At 38.1% G+C, this 21,034-nt stretch overlaps 1 protein-coding gene across 2 annotated transcripts in view; it reads right to left on the reverse strand.

The window, feature by feature from the left end:
* cntn4 (contactin 4) overlaps positions 1–21,034 on the reverse strand; it is a 262,790-nt gene that overhangs the window by 159,580 nt on the left and 82,176 nt on the right. For both annotated transcript variants that reach the window (XM_084727589.1, XM_084727582.1), the window contains exon 4: positions 9,278–9,453. In XM_084727589.1, coding sequence (XP_084583715.1) covers positions 9,278–9,453 — 176 coding nt within the window. The remainder of the gene's footprint in view (positions 1–9,277; positions 9,454–21,034) is intronic.

Consider the following 21,034-nt stretch of genomic DNA (forward strand, 5'->3'; position numbering starts at 1 on the left):
GGTCTGAGCAAAAGTGACCAAAGTAACTACAGACTAGTACCTATTGTGACTGCACCTTCATACATGAATGAATACATTTTAAACGGCAATCTTTTACATGAGCTATAATCCGGTTTTAGAAGAACCCATTCTACTGGAATATGCTGTATTGAACAGGCCTTGTTAGAAGAGAAGTGAATAGTGGGGGATTCTGTGGTATGGTCATGCTGGATCTGCAGAAAGCATTTGATTCGGTAGAGCACAGCATTTTATTAATGAATTAAAGAGCAATGGGTTTTACTGAGCTGACCTCATACCAACCAAATCATACTCAAATGTTTCATGTGAATGAGACCCTTTCAGAGTCAAGAATAAGTGAATGTGAAGTGCCACAGGGTAGTATCCTGGGCCCACTGTTCTTTTTATTATATATAAAAATTTTCAAAGAAGCTGCGTATATGTGGATGACTGTGCTTTAATAGTAGCATATAAGGATAAAACAGTGGTTAAGAATACTATCAGAGAGGAACTTCAAAATCTAAGCAGACAGGTGGGAGAAAGCAGATTATCCCTTCACTTAGGGAAAACCGAGGCCTGTCTTTTTGGTTCAAAAATAAAATTACCATGGTCACCAAATTTCAAAGTTAGATTTGGAGAGCTTCATATAACTGCAAATTATCGCAGTTGCATTTTGGACAGGTATTTAACAGGTGAAAACGTGGCTTTGAAAACCCTCACCAAGAAAAATCAAAAAATTAAGTTCTCAGCTCACAAAAGTCTCAAAATTGATTGACAAAGGTTATAGTAAAAGTTAATTCAATGTACACATCTTGATAATGCCCATTTTAAAAAGGTTAAAGGTTAAATTAGGCTGAGAATGTGAAAAACAATACTTCATATTAATATATATAAAACAGCCACAGCTGCTTTACAAGAAGCAGCCTGACAGACTTTTCGATCCAAAAGCCCAAAATTTCTTTACAGTGCAGCAGTGCAGTGGAACAATCTGTCCACAAATCTGAAACTGAGTGCTTGACAGCCCACGTTTAAAGTGGCCTTAAAGAAGTGGTTACAAAAAGTAAATGTCGCATATGCAATTTTAATTGTTGTTGGGTTTTTTTTGTTTTGTCCTAAGTGGTATACTAGAGGACACAAAGGATATTAAGCCTTCTGGTTTTATTGTGTTTTTATCATTGGTTATTTTAAATGCATGTAATAGCATCTGTGCATTGTTAAATATGTTTATCATCAAGTAAATTTAATCAGTCAGTCAAGCCACATTGGGATTAATCTGTAGTTGTGTTTATGGCCACCAAATTAAGATAAATCTGTCACTCGCCTCCTAGCTCAGTTTTGGTTTCCACCACCAACTGAGAAATATCTGGGTCCTTAACTGCTGAATGCCCCAACATGTTCACCAGCTCTAGCTGCTAATTTTGTTTTCTGTTTCTGACCAGTGCGCAGTGGGTTTATCGGAGCTTCATCACTTGAGAAAAGCTGCCTGTTGCTGCTCCGCAGAGTCTAAGGGAACTGTTGGGTCCCCTCAACCGACAGAGGTGATAAATCTCTGATTTTTTACTACGAGAAATGACACATCTTTGATCCATTGCTCATATGGAAATGATGATGATATCGATTGGGTTTAAGTATGGTTTTCATGACAAAGTTGTATTTTTATCAATCTAACTGATAGCAAGCCTTGTGGTCGCTGAAGTGAGTGATGTACCTTTTGTTTTGCTACCAAATTACCTGAAATGTCAACTTCTATATAGACTCCCAACCTTTAGCAACCTCCAAATGGATCTTATACTGCTACACCACCAGGGGTTTACACAAGAGAGTGATACAATTTGTATTCAATTCAACAGCATAAGGGAGGCACAGATCTCATGTATGAAGTATCATATATATTTCAAAGTCAGTTATCATTTCATGAAGAAATACATAAATGAATACCACTATACTCTACAGTATCAGCTGTACAAATCTCTCACGATGCTGACCATATATGACCCCAGGTGGGGTTTCGGCCCCTAAAACCCATCATAAAGAAGTGTGTGTGCTCCTGGTCAGTGCTGCAGAGTGAGTTGGGCTCATGCCAGCTCCAGAAGAGGAACTCAGCTCTTCTATATTTGATTTCTGATCCTGCCTGCCAGTCATGTCAAGATAGATGAGACTGACTCATACTGGAGCAGGCAGGGAAAGAATCATGCTGGTCTCACCAAACGATGTTTGTATAAGATGCTAATGTTTTAAGTGATTTTTGTTTTGATTTTTGTGTATCACTTCACACTGTTTCATCTGTATTGACTTATGCAAAGACTGTCATTTTATGCTCAGATGTCACAGAGACATAGTGTTAAGTATGTGAATGGAGGAGGTTGTGGTGGACAAATGGCTCAAAAGACAATATTGACTCTATTTTAACTTTAGCATGCAAGTTAACTTGGTGTGAGCCACATCAGGATTCATTTGGAGTTGTGGGTCTGGGCATCTAATTAATGTAAACCTGTCATTCACTCCTCACCTTCTAGCTCAGTTTTGGTCTCCACCATCAAGCTACATACATAGGTCACACTTATTTTAACGCAAACCGTAATGTTTTCCAAAACCGAACCAAGCGGTTTTAGTGGCTTAACCTAACTGGACTGCAACCATTTCACAACATTAACAACAGCGTAGATAACCACGACGGCCAGATCCAAAACTGATAAAATGCGTTGGATTGAATGGCATTAAATGACACAAGACAAGATTAAACTGCGTAGACATGGCATTTGAAATGTACCATAACATTAAGAAGGGCTTAGGGCTGCAACGATTAATCTCTTAGCTGTCAGCTTTTAAAGTGATTGTCAACTATTTCAATAATCAATTTTGTCTCGCTAAACCTAATCATTTTGAGTTCTAATTCTCAGTTTTCTTCTGAAATGTGAATATTTTCTGGTTTCTTTAGTTGTCTACTACATTAAACTAGTATCTCAAGGTTGTGGACAAGACACAATAGGAAACAGTTATCAACATTTTTTACCATTTTCCGACATTTTATGGACCAAACAACTCATCGATTAATCAAGAAGATGATCGATAGATTAATCAGTAATGAAAATAATCATTTATGCAGAAGTATATTGCCCTCTCTGGGCCGCCAAAAATCAGTTTTTACATGTCTGTGCAGAGTTAAGATTGTTCGGAGAAAGGTTACTTTTTTCACCAGTGTCCACATCAGCTCTAATATATCAGCCAATCTCATCTATATTTCGTAGTTCACTATATATTAAATCTGTGCAGCGTCTTTCTAATAGTGTGTCTACAGAAATGACTACCATTTCTAAGACACATGGCCTCCTTTCTCTCTGTATGTGTTTTATTGTGTTTGTCATGAGGTAGAGTTGGGTGAAAGAACAGTCACTCTGAATCACACAGCTAATTTATACAGAAACACACACACAGACAACTGACGCCATACAGTCCACAGCATCAAATTTAATCCCGGGTCAGGCAACAAATCTGCTCAAGTCTTGCCTGTCTTGGCCATTTCAGATGAAACATTTGCCATGTGGTCAGGTAGCTGTTCATAGAAGGTGACAGGAGAAAGATGTATGAAGAAACATGAAGAAAAGAGATGGCTCACTACCTGCCTCTATTACTAAGGAATGATTCCTCCGTTCCACTGGGACAGTTCACAATAAATCTATTTACAAAATGTGCTCTGCTCTTTCTCTCTACTAAACTACTGTTAAAGAGAGGAGGAAACTGCACAAACAGATCGTAGTTACTCTACATGTGTATTTAAAAGTCTACACATCTATTGGGTAGCAGCATCACTAAAGACTTAATTAATCTTGTTAAATAGTATACCATCCACATAAAGGATGACTGGCGATATTCTATTTTTTCTTGTCAACAAATCCCATGAAAAGACAAACCAACAGCGTGTTGGTCTCATACAGATGAACAAGTGCCCATTAGCATCTATATGAGATGCACCAGGCTTTCAAGTAACTTCAATCTAAATCCATCCACATCAGGTGATGGACTATAAAGAGGGAGAGAGTCTGCACACAGAGGAAGTGGGGTGGATGGATCAAACAAACACAGGGCTGTCACTCAGGAGACCACAGTGTGTGTTCCCCGTGAAACCGAAGGTGGATATTATGTAAAGTTTTGAGTTACATAATATCACGTGACCCAATACCTAACTGTATGTACCATCATGAACTTATTTTAGTATTTAGTTTTTAACCCAAACTTTTCAATTTCTATCAATAATCTCATTATGAAAAGGTGGAAATCACCAAGTAATATATTTGAAATTTCTCTGAATTTATCCACAAATTACCCCCAAATTTCACAGTTAATTATGTGATAATTTTCTGAAGTGTCATTTTCATGTAGTTGGTGCTAATTACAAAGCAACATATATGAAATTCCTCTGAATTTCACAAAAATAACCCCCAGATCTCATGGTAAGTATGTGATATTTCATCCAGTGTCATTTTCATGACAGTAGGTGGTAATTACAATTTCACATATTTAAGTTCTTCAAAATTTACTATAAATTCACCTCAAATTTCATGGCAAGTATGTGATAATTAGTAACTACTACTACTACATTATGAATTATAAACTATGGGACCTGGAAATTGATGTTGGGTATCGATTCATGCGAAATAAGCCAATGCTAAATTTTGATACCTGGGAGTATAGATATATTTATCAGTGTTAGAGCGAGCAGCTGCACATCATTCCAAGCAGAGGGGAGTGAGTTTGTCAGGGCAACCACGAGCAAGTGTGGTTAAACATTTCAAAACTCAATACAGACAACACTCACTGCAGTCTTTGTAATGTGAAACACAAACCTGGTGAGGGCAACACGTCTAATAAACACAAAATACACTTCATCTAAAAGATAATGAGTTCCTTGAGAGTAAAGTCCCCAGCTGCAGCTAACATTAGCATGCATTAAGCTAGTATCTAAACAGCGTAACTTAATCCTCCATGGACAACAAATTTTTAAGTGAGGCAACTTCATCAACTGTGACAGGTGATAAATTAGCTTGTTGGATAAGTTGTTGTTGGAGATAACTGGGCTGTTACTGTGATTACTGTCTTGATTGACTTAGCATTTTTACTAGCATTAGCCAGCAACTGGGTGGTCATTATGTCGAAATGTTAGTATGAAACCAATATTCATGAATTGCAGACTATCGATGAGGAAATATTACAGTATGTGAGCACAGCAGTGATAATGACAACAACATAACAGGGAGGATATCAGGTGTGCTTCCTCTGCAACATAAACAACAGCGTTCCCCTGGTAACAGACTGACAAACTGCAGGTTGTAGAGACAGGATTGAGATGGAAGAGTGAGGGTTTTCATTTCACATGTTCTATAAAATGCACTAAATAAATAAGACAGTATTAGAAAATAAATAACAATGAGAAGTTTGGATTTATATTTTTGTTATTACAGAGAGAGTAAAGTGCTGAAAAAGGTACTGTTGGGTGTTGGTGTCTGGTACCAGTACTGGATTGGTTCAAATGTGCATGGTACTCATCCCTGCTTGCCATCCTAAAATTCTGCATGAAAGGACAAAGGATGAATTGTGTTTCTGTGAAGCCATTCATGCCACAATCCCACCACTCCTGCCTCTGACTCTGCATCCAAACACACAGAAGCAGCAGCCACTGCCCCACAGAAAGCCATAAGCATAAAATCAGCCCTCTTTCTCCTCGTCTTCGCCCTCGTTATCCGCTCACAAATTTGCCGCCTTCCACTGCGCAGTGACTTATAAATGAAACGCTGACTTCAGTGGTCTCCATGTTTACATTCACATGACGGGGCGCTTGCGTGTGAAGTTACCCAGTGCAATGGAGTAAATCAAATCCCCCCCGCCTTCATTTAGCAGCATTTTCATGCATACATTTCAGCTATCCCACCTCTTCATGCTTCAATTGAATACAAGTTTCCTTAACGCTCTAACTCCTCGTCCTCGTTCAAACAGGATGGGACATCGATTACAGGAAGTAAGACGCTCTCGAGAAAGTGCAAAATTAGATCAAAGATTTGACAATCTTTTAGGTGTCTTGACTTTTGACCTTTCAGGTGCAGCAGATGTGCAGTTTTATAGTTCAAAATGATTACTCCCATTTTGTCTCTGACAGCCGTAATTACCAGTGTGCTTATTAGAGGTGTGAGTAGGCTCAGATTCTGTCTTGTGTCAAAATCACAGTGAAATTACGCGTAAAACTAATTAGCACCGAAAGGTCACGGTCTCTACTGGAGGGAAACAGGATGAGCGCTGAAACACCACTTGCACCTAAAGTGTGCACCCTGTGTATTTTGACTGTAGTGTGCGTTTACAGGAACAGAACATTTCAACCTCCCAACCCGCAGGAGAAAAACTCAAAAAAAAAAGAAAAAACTTCGGTCGCTTTAAATTTCTATAAAGAATTACATGACACTTTCCAATAATACCAGTTGACCTTTAAATTATTCACTTGAACCGTCACCATTCAATCATGCTGTGGAGTTAATTAAGCTATAGCAAGAGTAATAAAGAAGATAGATGACACTCGGTCATACATGCACACCCCGGCTCTGTGACAACAACTGAAGGCTGGTAAGGTCAGAGCCCAACAATTGATGGAACTGTCATCCTATCATCGTGGAAATCCAGCAGCAGAATCAGATTGACTTCTCACTGGTGCAGGGGAGCAAACAAATGGCCCCAGACATATTGGTGGCCTTGTCCCCAAACGCTAAACCTCAGAATCTAATCTGAGCGAGCGATCACTCACTCGCTGTTAATGTCATCATTTATTCCTGTCCAATAACTGGCACATACAGCAGGCAATTATTGACTTCCTGCTGCTTTAGGAATATGAAGTCCTGAGGCTGTCAGTTAGACTCGTCAAAATCTGTCAAACAATTTATCATCGTGATGGTCAGAAGTCAGTAAAAAAGAGTCATTAAAAAAGCATTAATCTGCAAAACTCATAATGCTGAGTTTGCGTATTGGAATGCTGTTTTTTTTTTTCAGTTTGGTGTTCTAAAATATGTTAGCAGGTTCCTAAATGAGAGCAGTACAAACTAAAAGTGCACTGGTGAAAAGTACAATTTTGAGATTCTTGTTCTTTACTTCAATTTGTCAATTTAAGGTTATTCTATACCTCCACAGCACTCAATTTCAAAAAGAGATTTTGTACTTTTGACTCCAATTCAATTTAGTTCAGAGCTTTCGATAGATTCATTTATTATCCATTATTAAAGTACAGTAGGGTTGGGCGGTTGGATGAATATATCGCCTATCGACGATGGGCTGAGTTGATCACTGGTCGCTTTTTATGGACAGATTTTAGGGGCGATATTTGTTATTTTATTTTGCTGATGTAGTGGTCTACAAAGTGACAGCCACTGCTCCACGCCATGCTCTCATCCAGTGGTGCAGCTCACGCCCACTCAGTCAGACCATAAGCTGGATGAGGAGTGAGGGATAAACAGCATGCAGAAATAGACTCTTTACACTCTTTTCACGCAGTGAATTAAAGATATAATTCGACCAAACCAGATTTGGTGGTTGTTGGGAAGAGCGGACAGACTAACAAAGATCGTTTTGGTGAGTTTTACATGTTTTTCTGTCGAGTCTGAATTAAGTGAATTTTCCGAGGATTCAACGAGCCAATTAAGCTCATTATAGTTCTCTAAAAGAGAGAAATTTGAATTTAGAAGGTGTATGGTTGTATTTCTCCATTTAAAAAGGAAAGTAAATGTGAGAATATTTAATTTCTTGACACTTTGTTAGTTTATTTTGTTTAGTGGACATAGTGAACGTAAGCAGTGTGTATTATGTAGTGAAATCACTGCTTGCGAACATTTCCCAGCTGAGACCTGAGAGAACGGAGAGGGGACAAAGATATCACTACTCAAGGTTTGATGGCCTAACGACGGTCATTTGGAAAATTTTAGCCTTGCTGCCAAACTCTAAAGTATAGAATGAACTATCCAACAGTATAGAAAGTAATTTACATTACTGCCATTTGGAACAATATACTGAGATTTTTAACTCTGGCGTCTGTGGCGACACTCCCATGCTGGTGCATCAGTAGAGATGCAGTTTACATCAACCAGCAATGATTATTTTTCCAGAACTGAAGGTGGGAGCAACCATAGCAGCAGAGCAGGGTTATGACCTCACCTTTAGGTAAAAATCATAAGTACACTGGAACAGTGTTTCTGCAATTATTCTGACTGCCAGAGGAGGGAGATAAAAGTTATAAACTGCAGGAGTAATACTGGCTATTCTGCATAATGACTATTTTGACTTTACATGTTTAGGTACATTTTCTGCTTAATATTTCCTTCATATCCAGCAGTTGCACGACTGCTTTCTTGCAGAAAATGCATTTCGTTTAACTGTTTTCAGAAAATAAGAGAAAGTTTCCAACTGAGCCACCATGTTGATACAATTTGTAGTGCGGGAGCAGACGGCCCACAAGTGAGTGTTTATCCAATCAGGTGAAGCCGGAAGTGTTTGCACGGTTGTAGGAGGGTGTAGCCTGTTGCCGGTCAGGTGGCCAATGCTGGGAAACATTGCTACTCTTTGTATTCAAAAACGCCCCTGTGGACACATACCATAACTAATCAAGGCAGCGGTAGACCAGCAACTCTTGTGTTGTGCGAGGTAAAATTACTAATTTTGCCAGTGGAGTCTGGTTGATTTAAAGATATCTGGATTATACAACTGCCACTCTGGATTATACAACTGTGTGATGGTAAGGTAAAGCATTAAAGGTGGCTACATATATTTTCCTGCTGAAGCTCGCTTAGCTTCCCATATTGGCACTGCTGATTCACCAAACTGGCGGTGTGCCGACCACCATCTACTGTAGGCAATACGCTGACTATGGATAAGTACCTCATCCAATCCCACTTCAAAAGATCCAAACTATCCCTTTAAGTAAAATATATTTCCTCTAGCAGCACTTGTAGCAGTTCTATTATTTACCATACAGACGTTTTGCTTTGAGTTTCACTTCACTAAGACTTTTTTGTAGGTTTGTGTTTGATCTGCTGTGATGACTTAGAGGAAACTCTACTCAGCACACACAGGAAGTTAATAGCTCCCCCGAGAGATGTTTCCATGTTCATCACGTTATCAAGCAGAACCCACTATCCTGTTATCCCGGAGTGTTTTTTTTTTTTTTTTTTCTGCTGAGTCTCGATTTCAGTGGAAGCTCAGAAGCCACAAAAGTTTTGCCGGGAGAGAAGGGTGGAAAAAACAGCCGACTTACACGCAAAGGTTAGACTGGCCTCTCGGCTGACGATGGTCCCGAAAGAGTTGGAGGCGAGGCACTGATACGTTCCAGCATCTTGGTCTTTGTTCAGATGGCTGATTCTGAGGTTGCCTCCAGAAAGGCTGTAGTGAGATCCAGATTTGGGACTGATGTCTGTGCCGTTCAGCTTCCACCTTAAAAAAAAGAAAGAAAATAAATGGAGAAAATTAACATGTAAATTAACAAATTAAATATTGTTCAGCACAGACTTGGGAGATGGACGCATTCCAGACTACAAGAAGACCTGTACATTTGATTGTTTTTCAACTGGAAAGAAAGGAAAGGTGGAGAGAGCCCAGAAATGGTGCCCTCCAGCTTAGTGTTAATCTAAGCAGCAGTGAACCACTGTGGTGCCAAGGACTTGACTTCCTGAGAATAGATAGCATTGCGGGCCATCCATCTTGCCAGGACCCAGTCAAACCACATAAAAATGCTGCTTAATCATTATGGTGCCACAATTAAAACAAATGCCTGCAACCTTGCCTTCACGCTTGTGTATTCTAGACTAGTGCACATGATAATCATTGGTGTTAGGGGTGATCAACGAAGGGTATAATTCACTTAAAACGGCAACAGATTCTCCAATCTCTCCACACAGATGCACCTTATTAGAAGAAACACAAAGGTGGGAGGAAAATCAGTCATTTCAGAAAAATGGCTCAGAGCCATAACTTACTCCAGCCGGGGCATAAAAAGAGCTCAGACGGTGTTATTTGTTATCAATGATGTATAGCCATCAAAGCAATAAGAGGTTCTGCACAGATAAACAAGCAAAAAAGCAGCGTTTTATATCGTATTGGAAAACGGACAATGCAGATTTGATTAGGCCCCAAGGTGATTTAGCGGCTGATTATTTCTTTGAGAAGTTCTATATTTCCTTCTGCTTTGATTTTTTAATTTTTCTCTCAATGATTTCAGGTTCAGCTGGGAAAACGGCGCATTGTTTCATTTGGAAAAAGAAAGCAGCTTTGATGTGGGGGAAAAAAAAGGGGCTTTGCTAAAGCCCTTTTGTACAGTAGACAGAAGTTGTGGAAAGCTGTTTTTGTGCACTGCTATCTTAACTCTGCGTGTTGTGCCAATTTGGTGCCTTTGAGGCATTAGAACCTTTTTGAGAAAACACTGACAGTGCTGTTGTGTTATCACCATGGTATTTTCTTGCTATATTACATCTTTTATACTATAATATACCCTATAGAATAGACTCATTTGCTCGTTTTGTTGCAGAATATCAAGTATGTTCTGTGCTGCGGCCACTGGAGTCAGTACACTGTAAAAAATCATACAGGGATTTAGTGGAATCAACTAATGTTTTCTCATGAACTTAAAGGAGAAATATGTAATATATTTACTGTAATAAACCATAAAATCGCCATGATTTGTTATCAGAGATGAAGAAAACATGCCATATTAAAATACTCGCTTCCTCACTTCCGGTCACAAGCTTGTGTTATTGTTCACCCATTTCACATTAATTAGAGTTCAGATTCATGCCAAATAGTTGCCAAATGTGCAAGTGTCTATTTAGGTGTTGTAAGAAATCATTAATAGTCTTTTTAGAAAGAGTAGGTATTTATAATTGTTAAATTGGGGACTATGTTAATGGAGTCTGGCAGGCAGTCACTGAACTCCAACTCCAGAATGTGTATTTTCAGAGCAGTGGGCTTTTGTTTTCAGGATAACAGGCTGAACTTTACACTGACAGACAATTGAGCCTTGATCAAATTACAGTGAAGTGCTCTTCCTGCGCTCCTGCAGTGTTCCTGCAGCCTGCCTGAGCTTCCTCAAATCTGGGAAGAAACAACTAGCTTCAACCACAGATCGCATATTAAATAGGATTTCAAACCATCTAATATAACGTTTATTCATTATAATTCGCTATTTGGACAGCTGTGCTCATTTTGGATGCAAAATTGTTACATATTGCTCCTTTAAGAAAGTAAATACACAAGTTTTATTTACTCAAGTCAACTAAACTGACTTGTAATGAGCTGAGTTCAATCAACTCAGTAAAGTTTCAAAAAGAACCAGTACATTAGCAGATTTCCCAGTATGCATTGTTTGAGAGTTTCAACTCTCCTAAGACACTTCTTATTAATAATTTGACTTTAAAATAAGTCATGGTTGCTTGTTTTCACAAAAACCAAAAAACTGTGAACTGTGATGAAAGTGTGTATTGAATTCTGTCTAGGACTGCCACTAATTATCATCTCCAGCATTGATTTTCTCCATTAATGGATTAGTTATTTGGTCCATAAAATGTAAGAAAATTGTACATAATGTTAATTACTGTTTCCCAAAGCCAAAGATGATGTCCTCAAATGTCTTGTTTTATCCACAATTCAAAGATATTCAGTTTACTGGTGTAGGTGAGTAAAGAAACCAGAAAGTGTTCACATTTGAGAAGCAGAAATTAGAGAATCTGGACACTTTTTAATTGAAAATAATTCTGAAAATAGCTGGCGATTAATTCAATAGTCAATTAATAGTTGCAACTCTGATTCAGTCCCTGCCCCCTTACACTTTAAAGTTCATAACTCCACTGGAAGCAGTTTCACATTTTGTCTTTGTGTTGATGCTGCAACAAAGCAGCTTCAACAGGAGCAGCTGCAGCTTGTGTGAAATGAAAAACTGGCTTTTCAAACAGAGAAAAGGAAAAAGGAAATTAAATTTATTTGTAATGTTTATCAGTGTGACTGAACAGTTGTTGGTTAAACTTAATAGCTTTAGCTTATTGAACATGTTTTCTCAAGTACAACTGAATCAATATCAAGTTTATTTGAAAAGTTTGTTTTCTTTAAAAGTACCTCAACTTGTCTATTCAAATTCACTCCACTTACATTTGGAAGTTTTTAAGGTACTACAAGAAGTTTAAACTGGTTATAAAAGAGTCGCAGTGTTGACTTCTCTGTGAAATCAGATGAAACAAGCCTGTGTTTATATTTTCCCAGCCAAAGTCACAGTGATAAGTGTGTTAGCCAGTTAAAAAGAGGCAGGGGAAGATTTTTATTTAGATAAATTTATATTTGCCGTTACATTTTGTGGTTATTACAGTGTAAAAACAACTGCTATTGTCCAAAGAAGCTTCTGAAATCAACAAAATATTGAAGTTCTTTGTAGCGGCTTTGAGTTAACACAAAACAAAGTTTATTTTTACAGTGCAGAGGATCATCATATAATACAGAAGTAGGAGCTGATTACATGAAAAACAATGTCAGACTGTGTTGCTTACCCGCCTACCAGCACTGAAGTGTCTCACAAACAGCAGAATATTAGTGGGCCGGGCGTTGCAGCACACACAAAGTGCCTCTACAGACTTTCTTCTTTTAATAGACAAAATGTGCAGCACAATGGTCTTTCATGGCCCTTCTCCGCTTCAGTTATAAGTAAGTGCACGCTCTCCAGAGCCTTATTACTAGACACAATAGAGAAGAGCCTGGAGGGGAAGGGGGGGTGGGTGGGCTGTGGCGGGCCGCGATCCCACGGGACTACAGTGGCCATTCATTTACAGCTGAAGTGGAACAAACAAAAATCAACACAAATGTTTTACAGCCAGGTAACACCTTCAACTCAGATGCAAAAAAAAAGCAAGAAAAGCAGAGCGGATGAGAAAGGCAGGAGAACACAGGTCCAAACCTCACTATCAGCCTCAGATAGCGGCTTCTTCTGTTTATAAAAATGGACCCCATCAAACATGAAAGTGGCCTTTTCACAGCCATAATTGCTCGAGAGAGTAGTTATGTCATATCACAATATCATGATATCCAAACACAATAACCAGCCTCACTTAATATCAAAATATTGCCCATTTACTGTGCATCTTCCACTTTAATAATAATTTTAAATGATAACATGATGTGATTTTTGCTGGTTCCTTTATCAAACAAACATGTTCTGTTATAATGGTTAATATTAACTATTATATTAATGGTATATTAATGGATAATGGTAATTATGTTGGTAACACATTAACCTGATTGTAATAAGCATTAGTTAATAGATAATAAGGCCTTTTTAAGATGTGTATTAATTAGAGATACACTGATTTCAATTTTCTTGGCCGATACCGCTTTTACCGAATTGACAGCATTCACAAACATTTTTGCAACTTTTCTTGTAAAAATTAAATTGGATATTAATAATAAGACACTGACTATTAAATATTTATTAAATACTATTTAAATTTTCTCCAGAGTCCTCCAGGTTACAACCAGGCCTTATTATTGTTTTATACTAAGATTATGAATTGGGTGAACGTGATCTTGCGAGATCATGGAATCTTGTGGGATTTTGCGGGACACGATTTCACGTGATCTCCTGTGGAAGCAGATGTAAACAAACCAGAGACTGACGCAGTGCAACAGTTTGCTGCAGTAAAACTTTGCTGTGAGAAAAACAGAAGCAGAAGTTAAAGGAGTCTGGATGAGAAAATGTTTGAAGAGACACATCAACACAGGTTGTTTATTCTTCAGACAGAACAGGAGGTGAGATTTTAACTGTCCCTGTGTGAACAGCAGTCTGCTGCTGGCTAACATTAGCCTGAAGACCTACAAAGTTGTTCTGCGTCATTGTCAGCTGCTCTGTCTCGTTGTAGACTGTCTGTCTTCTCTTTATCCTGTTCTTGGAATCTGTCGCTGACACCAGCTTCAAGCTAGCATGTGTCTGAGTGTGTAGCTGTTATCAGCACTGTGTTGATGTCACGGTCAGTTTTGTCTGCTGCGCGCATGACATGACCATCCTGCAGAACATGTGTGTGACAATGACCAGCACAGAATCGGATATGTGATGCTGACCGGCCGGTCACGTGAAAACAGGCCCGATTCCAAGCATTGCCAATTAATCGGTGCAAGTCTAGTATTAATTAATATGTGTTAATAAGACTGTATGTGATAATAGCAGCATAATAATCATGTTTATTGTAAGTTTATAAGACATTTATGGTAACTTTTTAAAGACTGCTTCAGAATGTTAATAAAAGCCTTATGAGTTTCTTATAAGTGTCCCTTTATGTTATTGTTAAACCTTTACTAAGCTTTTGTGGTTGCTTTATTAAGAATTCTACATACTTTATTATATTATTATTAACAGTTAATACCCTTATAAAAAATTACTATATGCAGCCTATAGTGCATTAGCCAACAAAAAAAATATAGATATAAGAAAATAATACAAACAGGGACACCTCTAACAACTGCTGCAGCTCTTAGAGGAAAGAAGAAATTTGATTAAAAAAAAAAAAAAAAAAAAAAATGAAATAAAAGTTAAAAAATCACAATATTTTTTGACCAAAATACCTCAGTCCATGTTGCAAATAGTTTGTTGGGATGTCAAGTGCTTTCACAAAATATTAACACAAAGTTTTAAGAAATAATCATCAGTAATTGATATAATAACTAAGCGTGTAGAGGCAAATAACAGAAGTGCTGGAGCAGTCGGGCAAGTTAAGAAAATCACATTATTTTACTGTGATGTACCCTTTAAAACGAGGAGAAGAAAACATTTTACAGCGGGATAACACCGTCGATTTAGATGCAGAAAAAGCTGAGCGGACGAGAAAGGGAGGAGAATGACGGCCAAAACCTCACTATCAGCCTCAGATAGCGGCTTCCTCTGTTTGTGAAAAGAGACCCCATCAAATATGAAAGCGGCCTTTTCACAGCCGTAATTGCTCGGAGAGACTCCGCATTGTATCCATATTGAGACGGTTTAATCGGGTGACAGCTTGAAAAACCAAATGTTGTGGATTCATAGCTTTATCTGTGTCTTTCTAAAACGTTAGTCTGGATTGCTAATTGAGCCCGGAAAATGTTTTGACATGTCTGAGTGAGTCGTCATGTCAAAAAAGATAAAGAATTTACCCAGTTGGAGGAACGTATAGTCCGCAAAATCACCATATTGCATATTGCGTAACCGTATGCTCATTAAACATAGTGGTAGTTAAAGATAATTGCCCACCCAAAGCTGCCTGTCCTCTTTTGTGACAAACTGAATGCCCTATGACAGCTCTTGTCGCTTTAAGCCAATTAGATAACAACTTTAAAGCCGCTAAGTGACAGATACTCTAATTTCTGTGAGACTCGAGCACATTCTAACCACGGGTAAATTGAGACCGGTTCGAAAAGCCGCGTGAGGGGGAACTTTGAATGCGGTGATGGTGTCAGCGCCGCCGTATCCTCCTCCATGGGAACAACAGATTACATCAAACACACATAAAGTAGATGATTTAATAATTCTATTTACAATGATTTATGCTGGCAAGCGGGCCGCAACAGCAGCGCCATTTGTTAGGCACATGCTTTATGTAATCATGTAACAACAGGCCGTGTACACAGTGGCATAATACCACACCATCTGGCTTATGAGGCTGGGAATGTTAGGCGGTCTGTTCCTTTTCTTAAGTCTGGTGCTTCAATGTGTTAAAAAAAAAAAAAAAGATAAAGACACTACTTTGTACTTTGTAAACGCCATAGTTACAGTTAAAGTTATTTTTTTAGTTTGATTCTAAATCCCATTCTAAAATATTTACCAAATATAGCCTATAGTGCCTTATAAAAAAAATTATATAGTTACAAGGAAGGAATACAAACAGGAGCATCTCTAGTGTCACCTACACCTGCTGCAGCTCTTGGAGAGGAGAAGAAATCACTTTTAAAGAGAAAACATATGAAATAAAAGTTCAACAAAATCAAATATCACAATATTTTTGACCAAATACCTCAATAACAATATTTAACAATATTGCAAAGATGACTATTGGTGCTTTCACAAAATATTAACATAATTTTTCATAAATAATCATATGTAATGAGCTGAGGTAGGAAGTAACTAAGTACAAATAGTTACTGTACTTAAGTGGAGATTTTGGGTATTTGTACTTTACTTGACTATTTACTTTTCTGAATTTTACTCCCTACATTTCAGCACAAATATCTGCATTTCTAGATTTTTATTTTAGTTTTGTTTTGCACAAAGTGTGCTGCCTTTACAACATCCAGACAATTCCTCAGTGCACCCATCAGGATCACACACGACAGATGTAACTAAGTTGTAAAAATACCCAAAAAAAAGGAACAAGACATAAAAGATTAAAATAAGACATAAAATGATGTAAAAGACCAAACAATGCAAGAAACAGTGTAAGACAAAAAACTGTGTAAAACAGCCTAAGAAGACCAAAAAGACATAAGATGAAAAACAACATAAAGATGTAAAAGGACAAAACATGACAAAAGATGTAACAGGATGAAAAACAATTTAAAAGATGTAACAAGGATTAAAAACAACATAGAATTCATAACATGACACAACACAATGTAAAAGACATAATGAGACAAAAACGGCATAAAAGACGAAAAAGGAAGAAGATGAAAAACAATGAAAAAGAGGTAACAAGACATAAAAAGACAAAATGTCAAAAATACACAAGATAAAAAAGACAAGAGAGGGGAAACTCCAGTGTTGAGAAACTGTGGGGTTCAGTAGCTTTGCAAGGACAAAGCCCATAGAAATGTACTTTTTCACTTTCACCTGAGTAAAGAACCCACCTTTTTAGTAGAAGTACCTGTACTTCCACTTGAGTAAAGAATGCATGTACTTTTGCCAACTCTTGTAATGTGGCTATAATGACTAAGTGGATAAAGGCTAATAATGAAACCACTAGAACAGACTGGTAAGTTCTGAAAATGATAGAATTTTACTAACCCTAACCCTTTAAAACCAGGAAAGCATAACATTCATGTCATATCATGATATAATAATGTCCAAAGGAGATATTTAGCCTGATATTATCATATAATATTAATATATCACCCATTTACCATATTGCCACATACTTAATAGTTTCCAGCAAAATTTGCCCCTGCATCCTCCACTTTTAGAACTGATTAATAAACTCCTTATGTGCTATCAGCTCTATCGCTCCTGAGTTTTGTGAACTGTGACACCACCCATGTTGTCCACAGGCTTCATTCCCCTGCGGCTGTTTTTACATCAGAGAAAAAGAAGACTGAGGGACGAGGTATCTGAACACCGTTACGCCAGTTGCGCCAGGAGCCCGGCTTGTCCAGTGGCCTGCAACTATCAGGCGGCCCAGCATGGCAGTGGCTCCACTATGAGGGTCTGTAAGCGTGGAGGTGTAGACGTAGGTTTGGAAATCAGAGGTGACCGAGTTAAACGCCTCAAGCAAGGAGAGGCATACTGTATCCCCAGCCTCAAAGTCACAAGTTGGCCTTTCGTCATCTCTTCTTGGAGCTGATGTTAGGTGGACAGTGTGCTTCTTCAAAGATAGAAGATAATGTTAAGTGCTTTATAATTAATCATATTTTGTTAATTTATGTAGTTATTTTATTGTATGTAGTGTTTTAGTGTTGTCTGGGCTGTATGTCACCATTCTGTATTTTTGGGTCCATTAATTTTATTCCCTTTTTGTTCCGTTAAAGGGATAGTTCACCCAAAAATGAAAATTAAGTCATTATCCTTAGCATGGAGCCACATTCACATGCACACCGCCTGAACTGTGTGTGTGTGTGTGTGTGTGTGTGTGTGTGTGTGTGTGTGTGTGTGTGTGTGTGTGGTGTGACGGTGTGCAAACGGCATGTTGGGATTTTTTTTTTCCAGTTGATTTTTATGTTTGAAAACTGGTCACCATTCACTTCCACTGTTTTCTGCTGTTTTCCTGTGAAACTCCAGCAGTGTTGTGTGGACTAAAAAACTAAACCCGACCTTTAATTGGCATGAGGGTGAGCAGCTGATGACAGAATTTAAATTTTTGGGTGAACTATCCCTTTAAATATAAGGCTACAGCCAACTAGCAGCTGGTTAGCTTAGCTTAGCACATAGACTGGAAATGGGAGGAAACACAGGTAAAGCTGCGGGTACAAACTAAGGCTGCACAATTAATCAAAATTTTATTGAAATCTTAATATGGTTTTCAATTGTCAAATAACAGGAGATGCAATATTTGTTAAACATCCCAATGTTCACTTAACAAACAAATGTTTTACTTTTTCTTAATTATCAAAAGTAATAAAAATAATCCAGGTAGTGTCTACATTCATTCAGTGCAAACAGGAACTGCCACGTTCACTGCTGGTTGACTTTTCATGATGCAGATTCACCCTAAATGTGAATAAATATAAGCATAAAAAAATGTGGGGACTAGACTGAGCACACATCTTACCCACTAACTCCATTGCAGTATTACACTCCCTGTTTACATCACCCAAAGCATAAGAGAAGCAGTAGCACCTAAGCTCAAAACATCAGTCACAAATGGAAATGAGACACACAGGAGTGGCAAAATCCATAAGAAATTCCCTTTTTTCTTTGTTTCTTTTACATCATGACATTTTTTTGACAGTGTTATGCATGAGACGTGCAATATAAAGTATATATCTTTTAGTTTGTGCTGTGTTTTTCATTAAAAATACAGACAAACAGGTTTTGCAAAAATAGCTGGATCTAAATGTTTTCAGTTGAGAAGTTTAAGACGCTGCTGGCCACTTTATCCTCATCTCTGGATTTAGGGTCATAAAACTGATACTTTTAGAGCGGTTTTATCTCTTTCACATAAACATAGAAATAAAAAGTAGACTGGGTTAAAGGGATGTCAAAAAGGTTCACAGTCTAGGCGTGTTAAATTAGTGTAATTCTTGCTGGTAAAGTAAGAATACAAAGTAATTACAGAATTATGGATTTGCAGCTTTCTCATGTGATAAAAACTCAAACGATGAGCTGCACAACAACAGAGCTCACATATTGTTCTTTTGATCTCAGACAGTTTAATCCATACACTCCGCATGACACTTCTGTTTCTAAAACCAGAAACCAGAAAGTTTCTAATCTGACAAAGCCAGCAGCTGCCCCCTCTGTCAGTGAATTAGACTCTGAAAGTGTTTGGAGCTCGTACTCTCAGACGCCCTTTACTTCATTGTAGTCTTCAACAGTAACGAAGCAGAGAAAGTGTGTCCACATCCGGTAATATCGTGCTGAGTATTGTCCTTGTGTCCTCAGATTCAGTCATCCATTCATCCCGAACGAAACCGCTCCAGGATTTGTCTCTTGATGCAGCAACAAGAGAGTCTTGGCTCTGTTGTTTCTAGCTTTAGAAAAGACTTGTTCATCCTCGCAAATCAAGCCTGAGCTGATCAGGATCATAGGAATGTAATACATGAATTCTATTTGGGGTGGATTTTCTCTTCAACCCCCCGCTGGAAGCATGTCTCGTCTATCTGTAGCCCAGGAATGCATGTTAAGCCTCGCAGTCGGCTCAGACATCTTTTTTTTTTTTTTTCTGCTGCGGAGTTCAAAGAGCAGCTGTTTTTTCCTCCTCTTTATTTCCTCCTCGCATGGACCATTAGTCTATTGAAAGGGTGTTGTGTTGTGTTGCAGCATCCCTGGCAAGTAAAAGTTCAAATCAATCATGTTTGCTCACTGAAATTGCTGGGGTGAGATTTGGAAGGATTGGTACATTTAATACTTGGGATTGAGCCAGCTTAGAGGATGACCTAATCAGCTGTTTCCTGTCAAGGTCGCTGTGCGGTCCTGTCAGAGCGGCTGCCGCCTCCTAAAGATGTGCTGCAACGAGCAGACAGCAGCTAAATCATGTTTAAAGTTCATTAATTGCGTGTCACACGGCAGTAAACTGTGACAGTTTGAGCTGCCGTGTTTACATTAAACGCCACAAGCGAAGATATGTGCTCAGCATTGTCTGCACTAAACCTGAATCTTCTTTTGAAAGAGGAGAAAAAGGCTTGGATGTGATATAAATCTGAGTCCAGGCACTCAAGTGAATGGCTAAAAATCCTGAAATAAATATGGACTGTTAAATAAAATAAAGTAACATTATTCACAGTAGCTAAAAATCTGGGGAAAATCTTATTCATTTCATGCCAAAATATAGTATAAAGTTTACTCAGACTTCAAAATAAAGTACACAAGCTAAACAACAAAAATACAAGTTCACAAAAATCTGGATGCAATTTTAAAATGAAACCACAAAATGTTATAAAATAACAGATTAAAACTCTTTGGAGATACAGCATCTTTTTTGAGGCTGGCCATCTGCATATCTCATTGAAGCATGTTGGCTCACTGGAAAGGCTCTGGAACACTAAATGGAATGGGACCTTAATTGGTAACTCCTGTCTTTACCCCACTATTTTTACAGATTTCAGAATGACTGCTGTAAAAAGGTTTGTTAAAACATCGTATGTCCTTTGTTTAACTGGTACACAATCAGAACTGTAAAAACAACAATTCCATCAGTAGTAAGTAAAAAGTACAGAGTAGTAATGAATGTATTATTGATTTTAGCTGAAGTATTTTTAATTTGCTGTATTTCTTTGTATTACCATGGCTACACACTGAGTTATCAAAGTGAGCACGTCAACTTAGTCCATGTCCATGGAAATAATGCATTTAACTAAAGGGTTAAGGATGATTTATGCTATTTATAGAGAAAGAGACAGCACATGGACAGAATTGTAATGAAAGTACAGACACTTCAGAGAGGAGAGGAGGTTTGTCACTGTTAACAGAGACTACATGATGGTTGTGCAGGAGTTCTTTTAAAAAAAACTACAGTGCTAATGTTCATCACAGTCCCTAGAAGTTTTTCATTCTGCATAATGAGTACTTTTACTTTTGTTACTTTTTTTGAATGTAGTATTTTTATGACTCCTTCTGACTAAAGCAACTGAACACGTCTTCCACTGCTCA

The sequence above is a fragment of the Lutjanus erythropterus genome, chromosome 2, assembly GCF_056507025.1.
Source record: "Lutjanus erythropterus isolate fLutEry1 chromosome 2, fLutEry1.hap2, whole genome shotgun sequence".
Lineage (NCBI taxonomy): Eukaryota > Metazoa > Chordata > Actinopteri > Lutjaniformes > Lutjanidae > Lutjanus > Lutjanus erythropterus.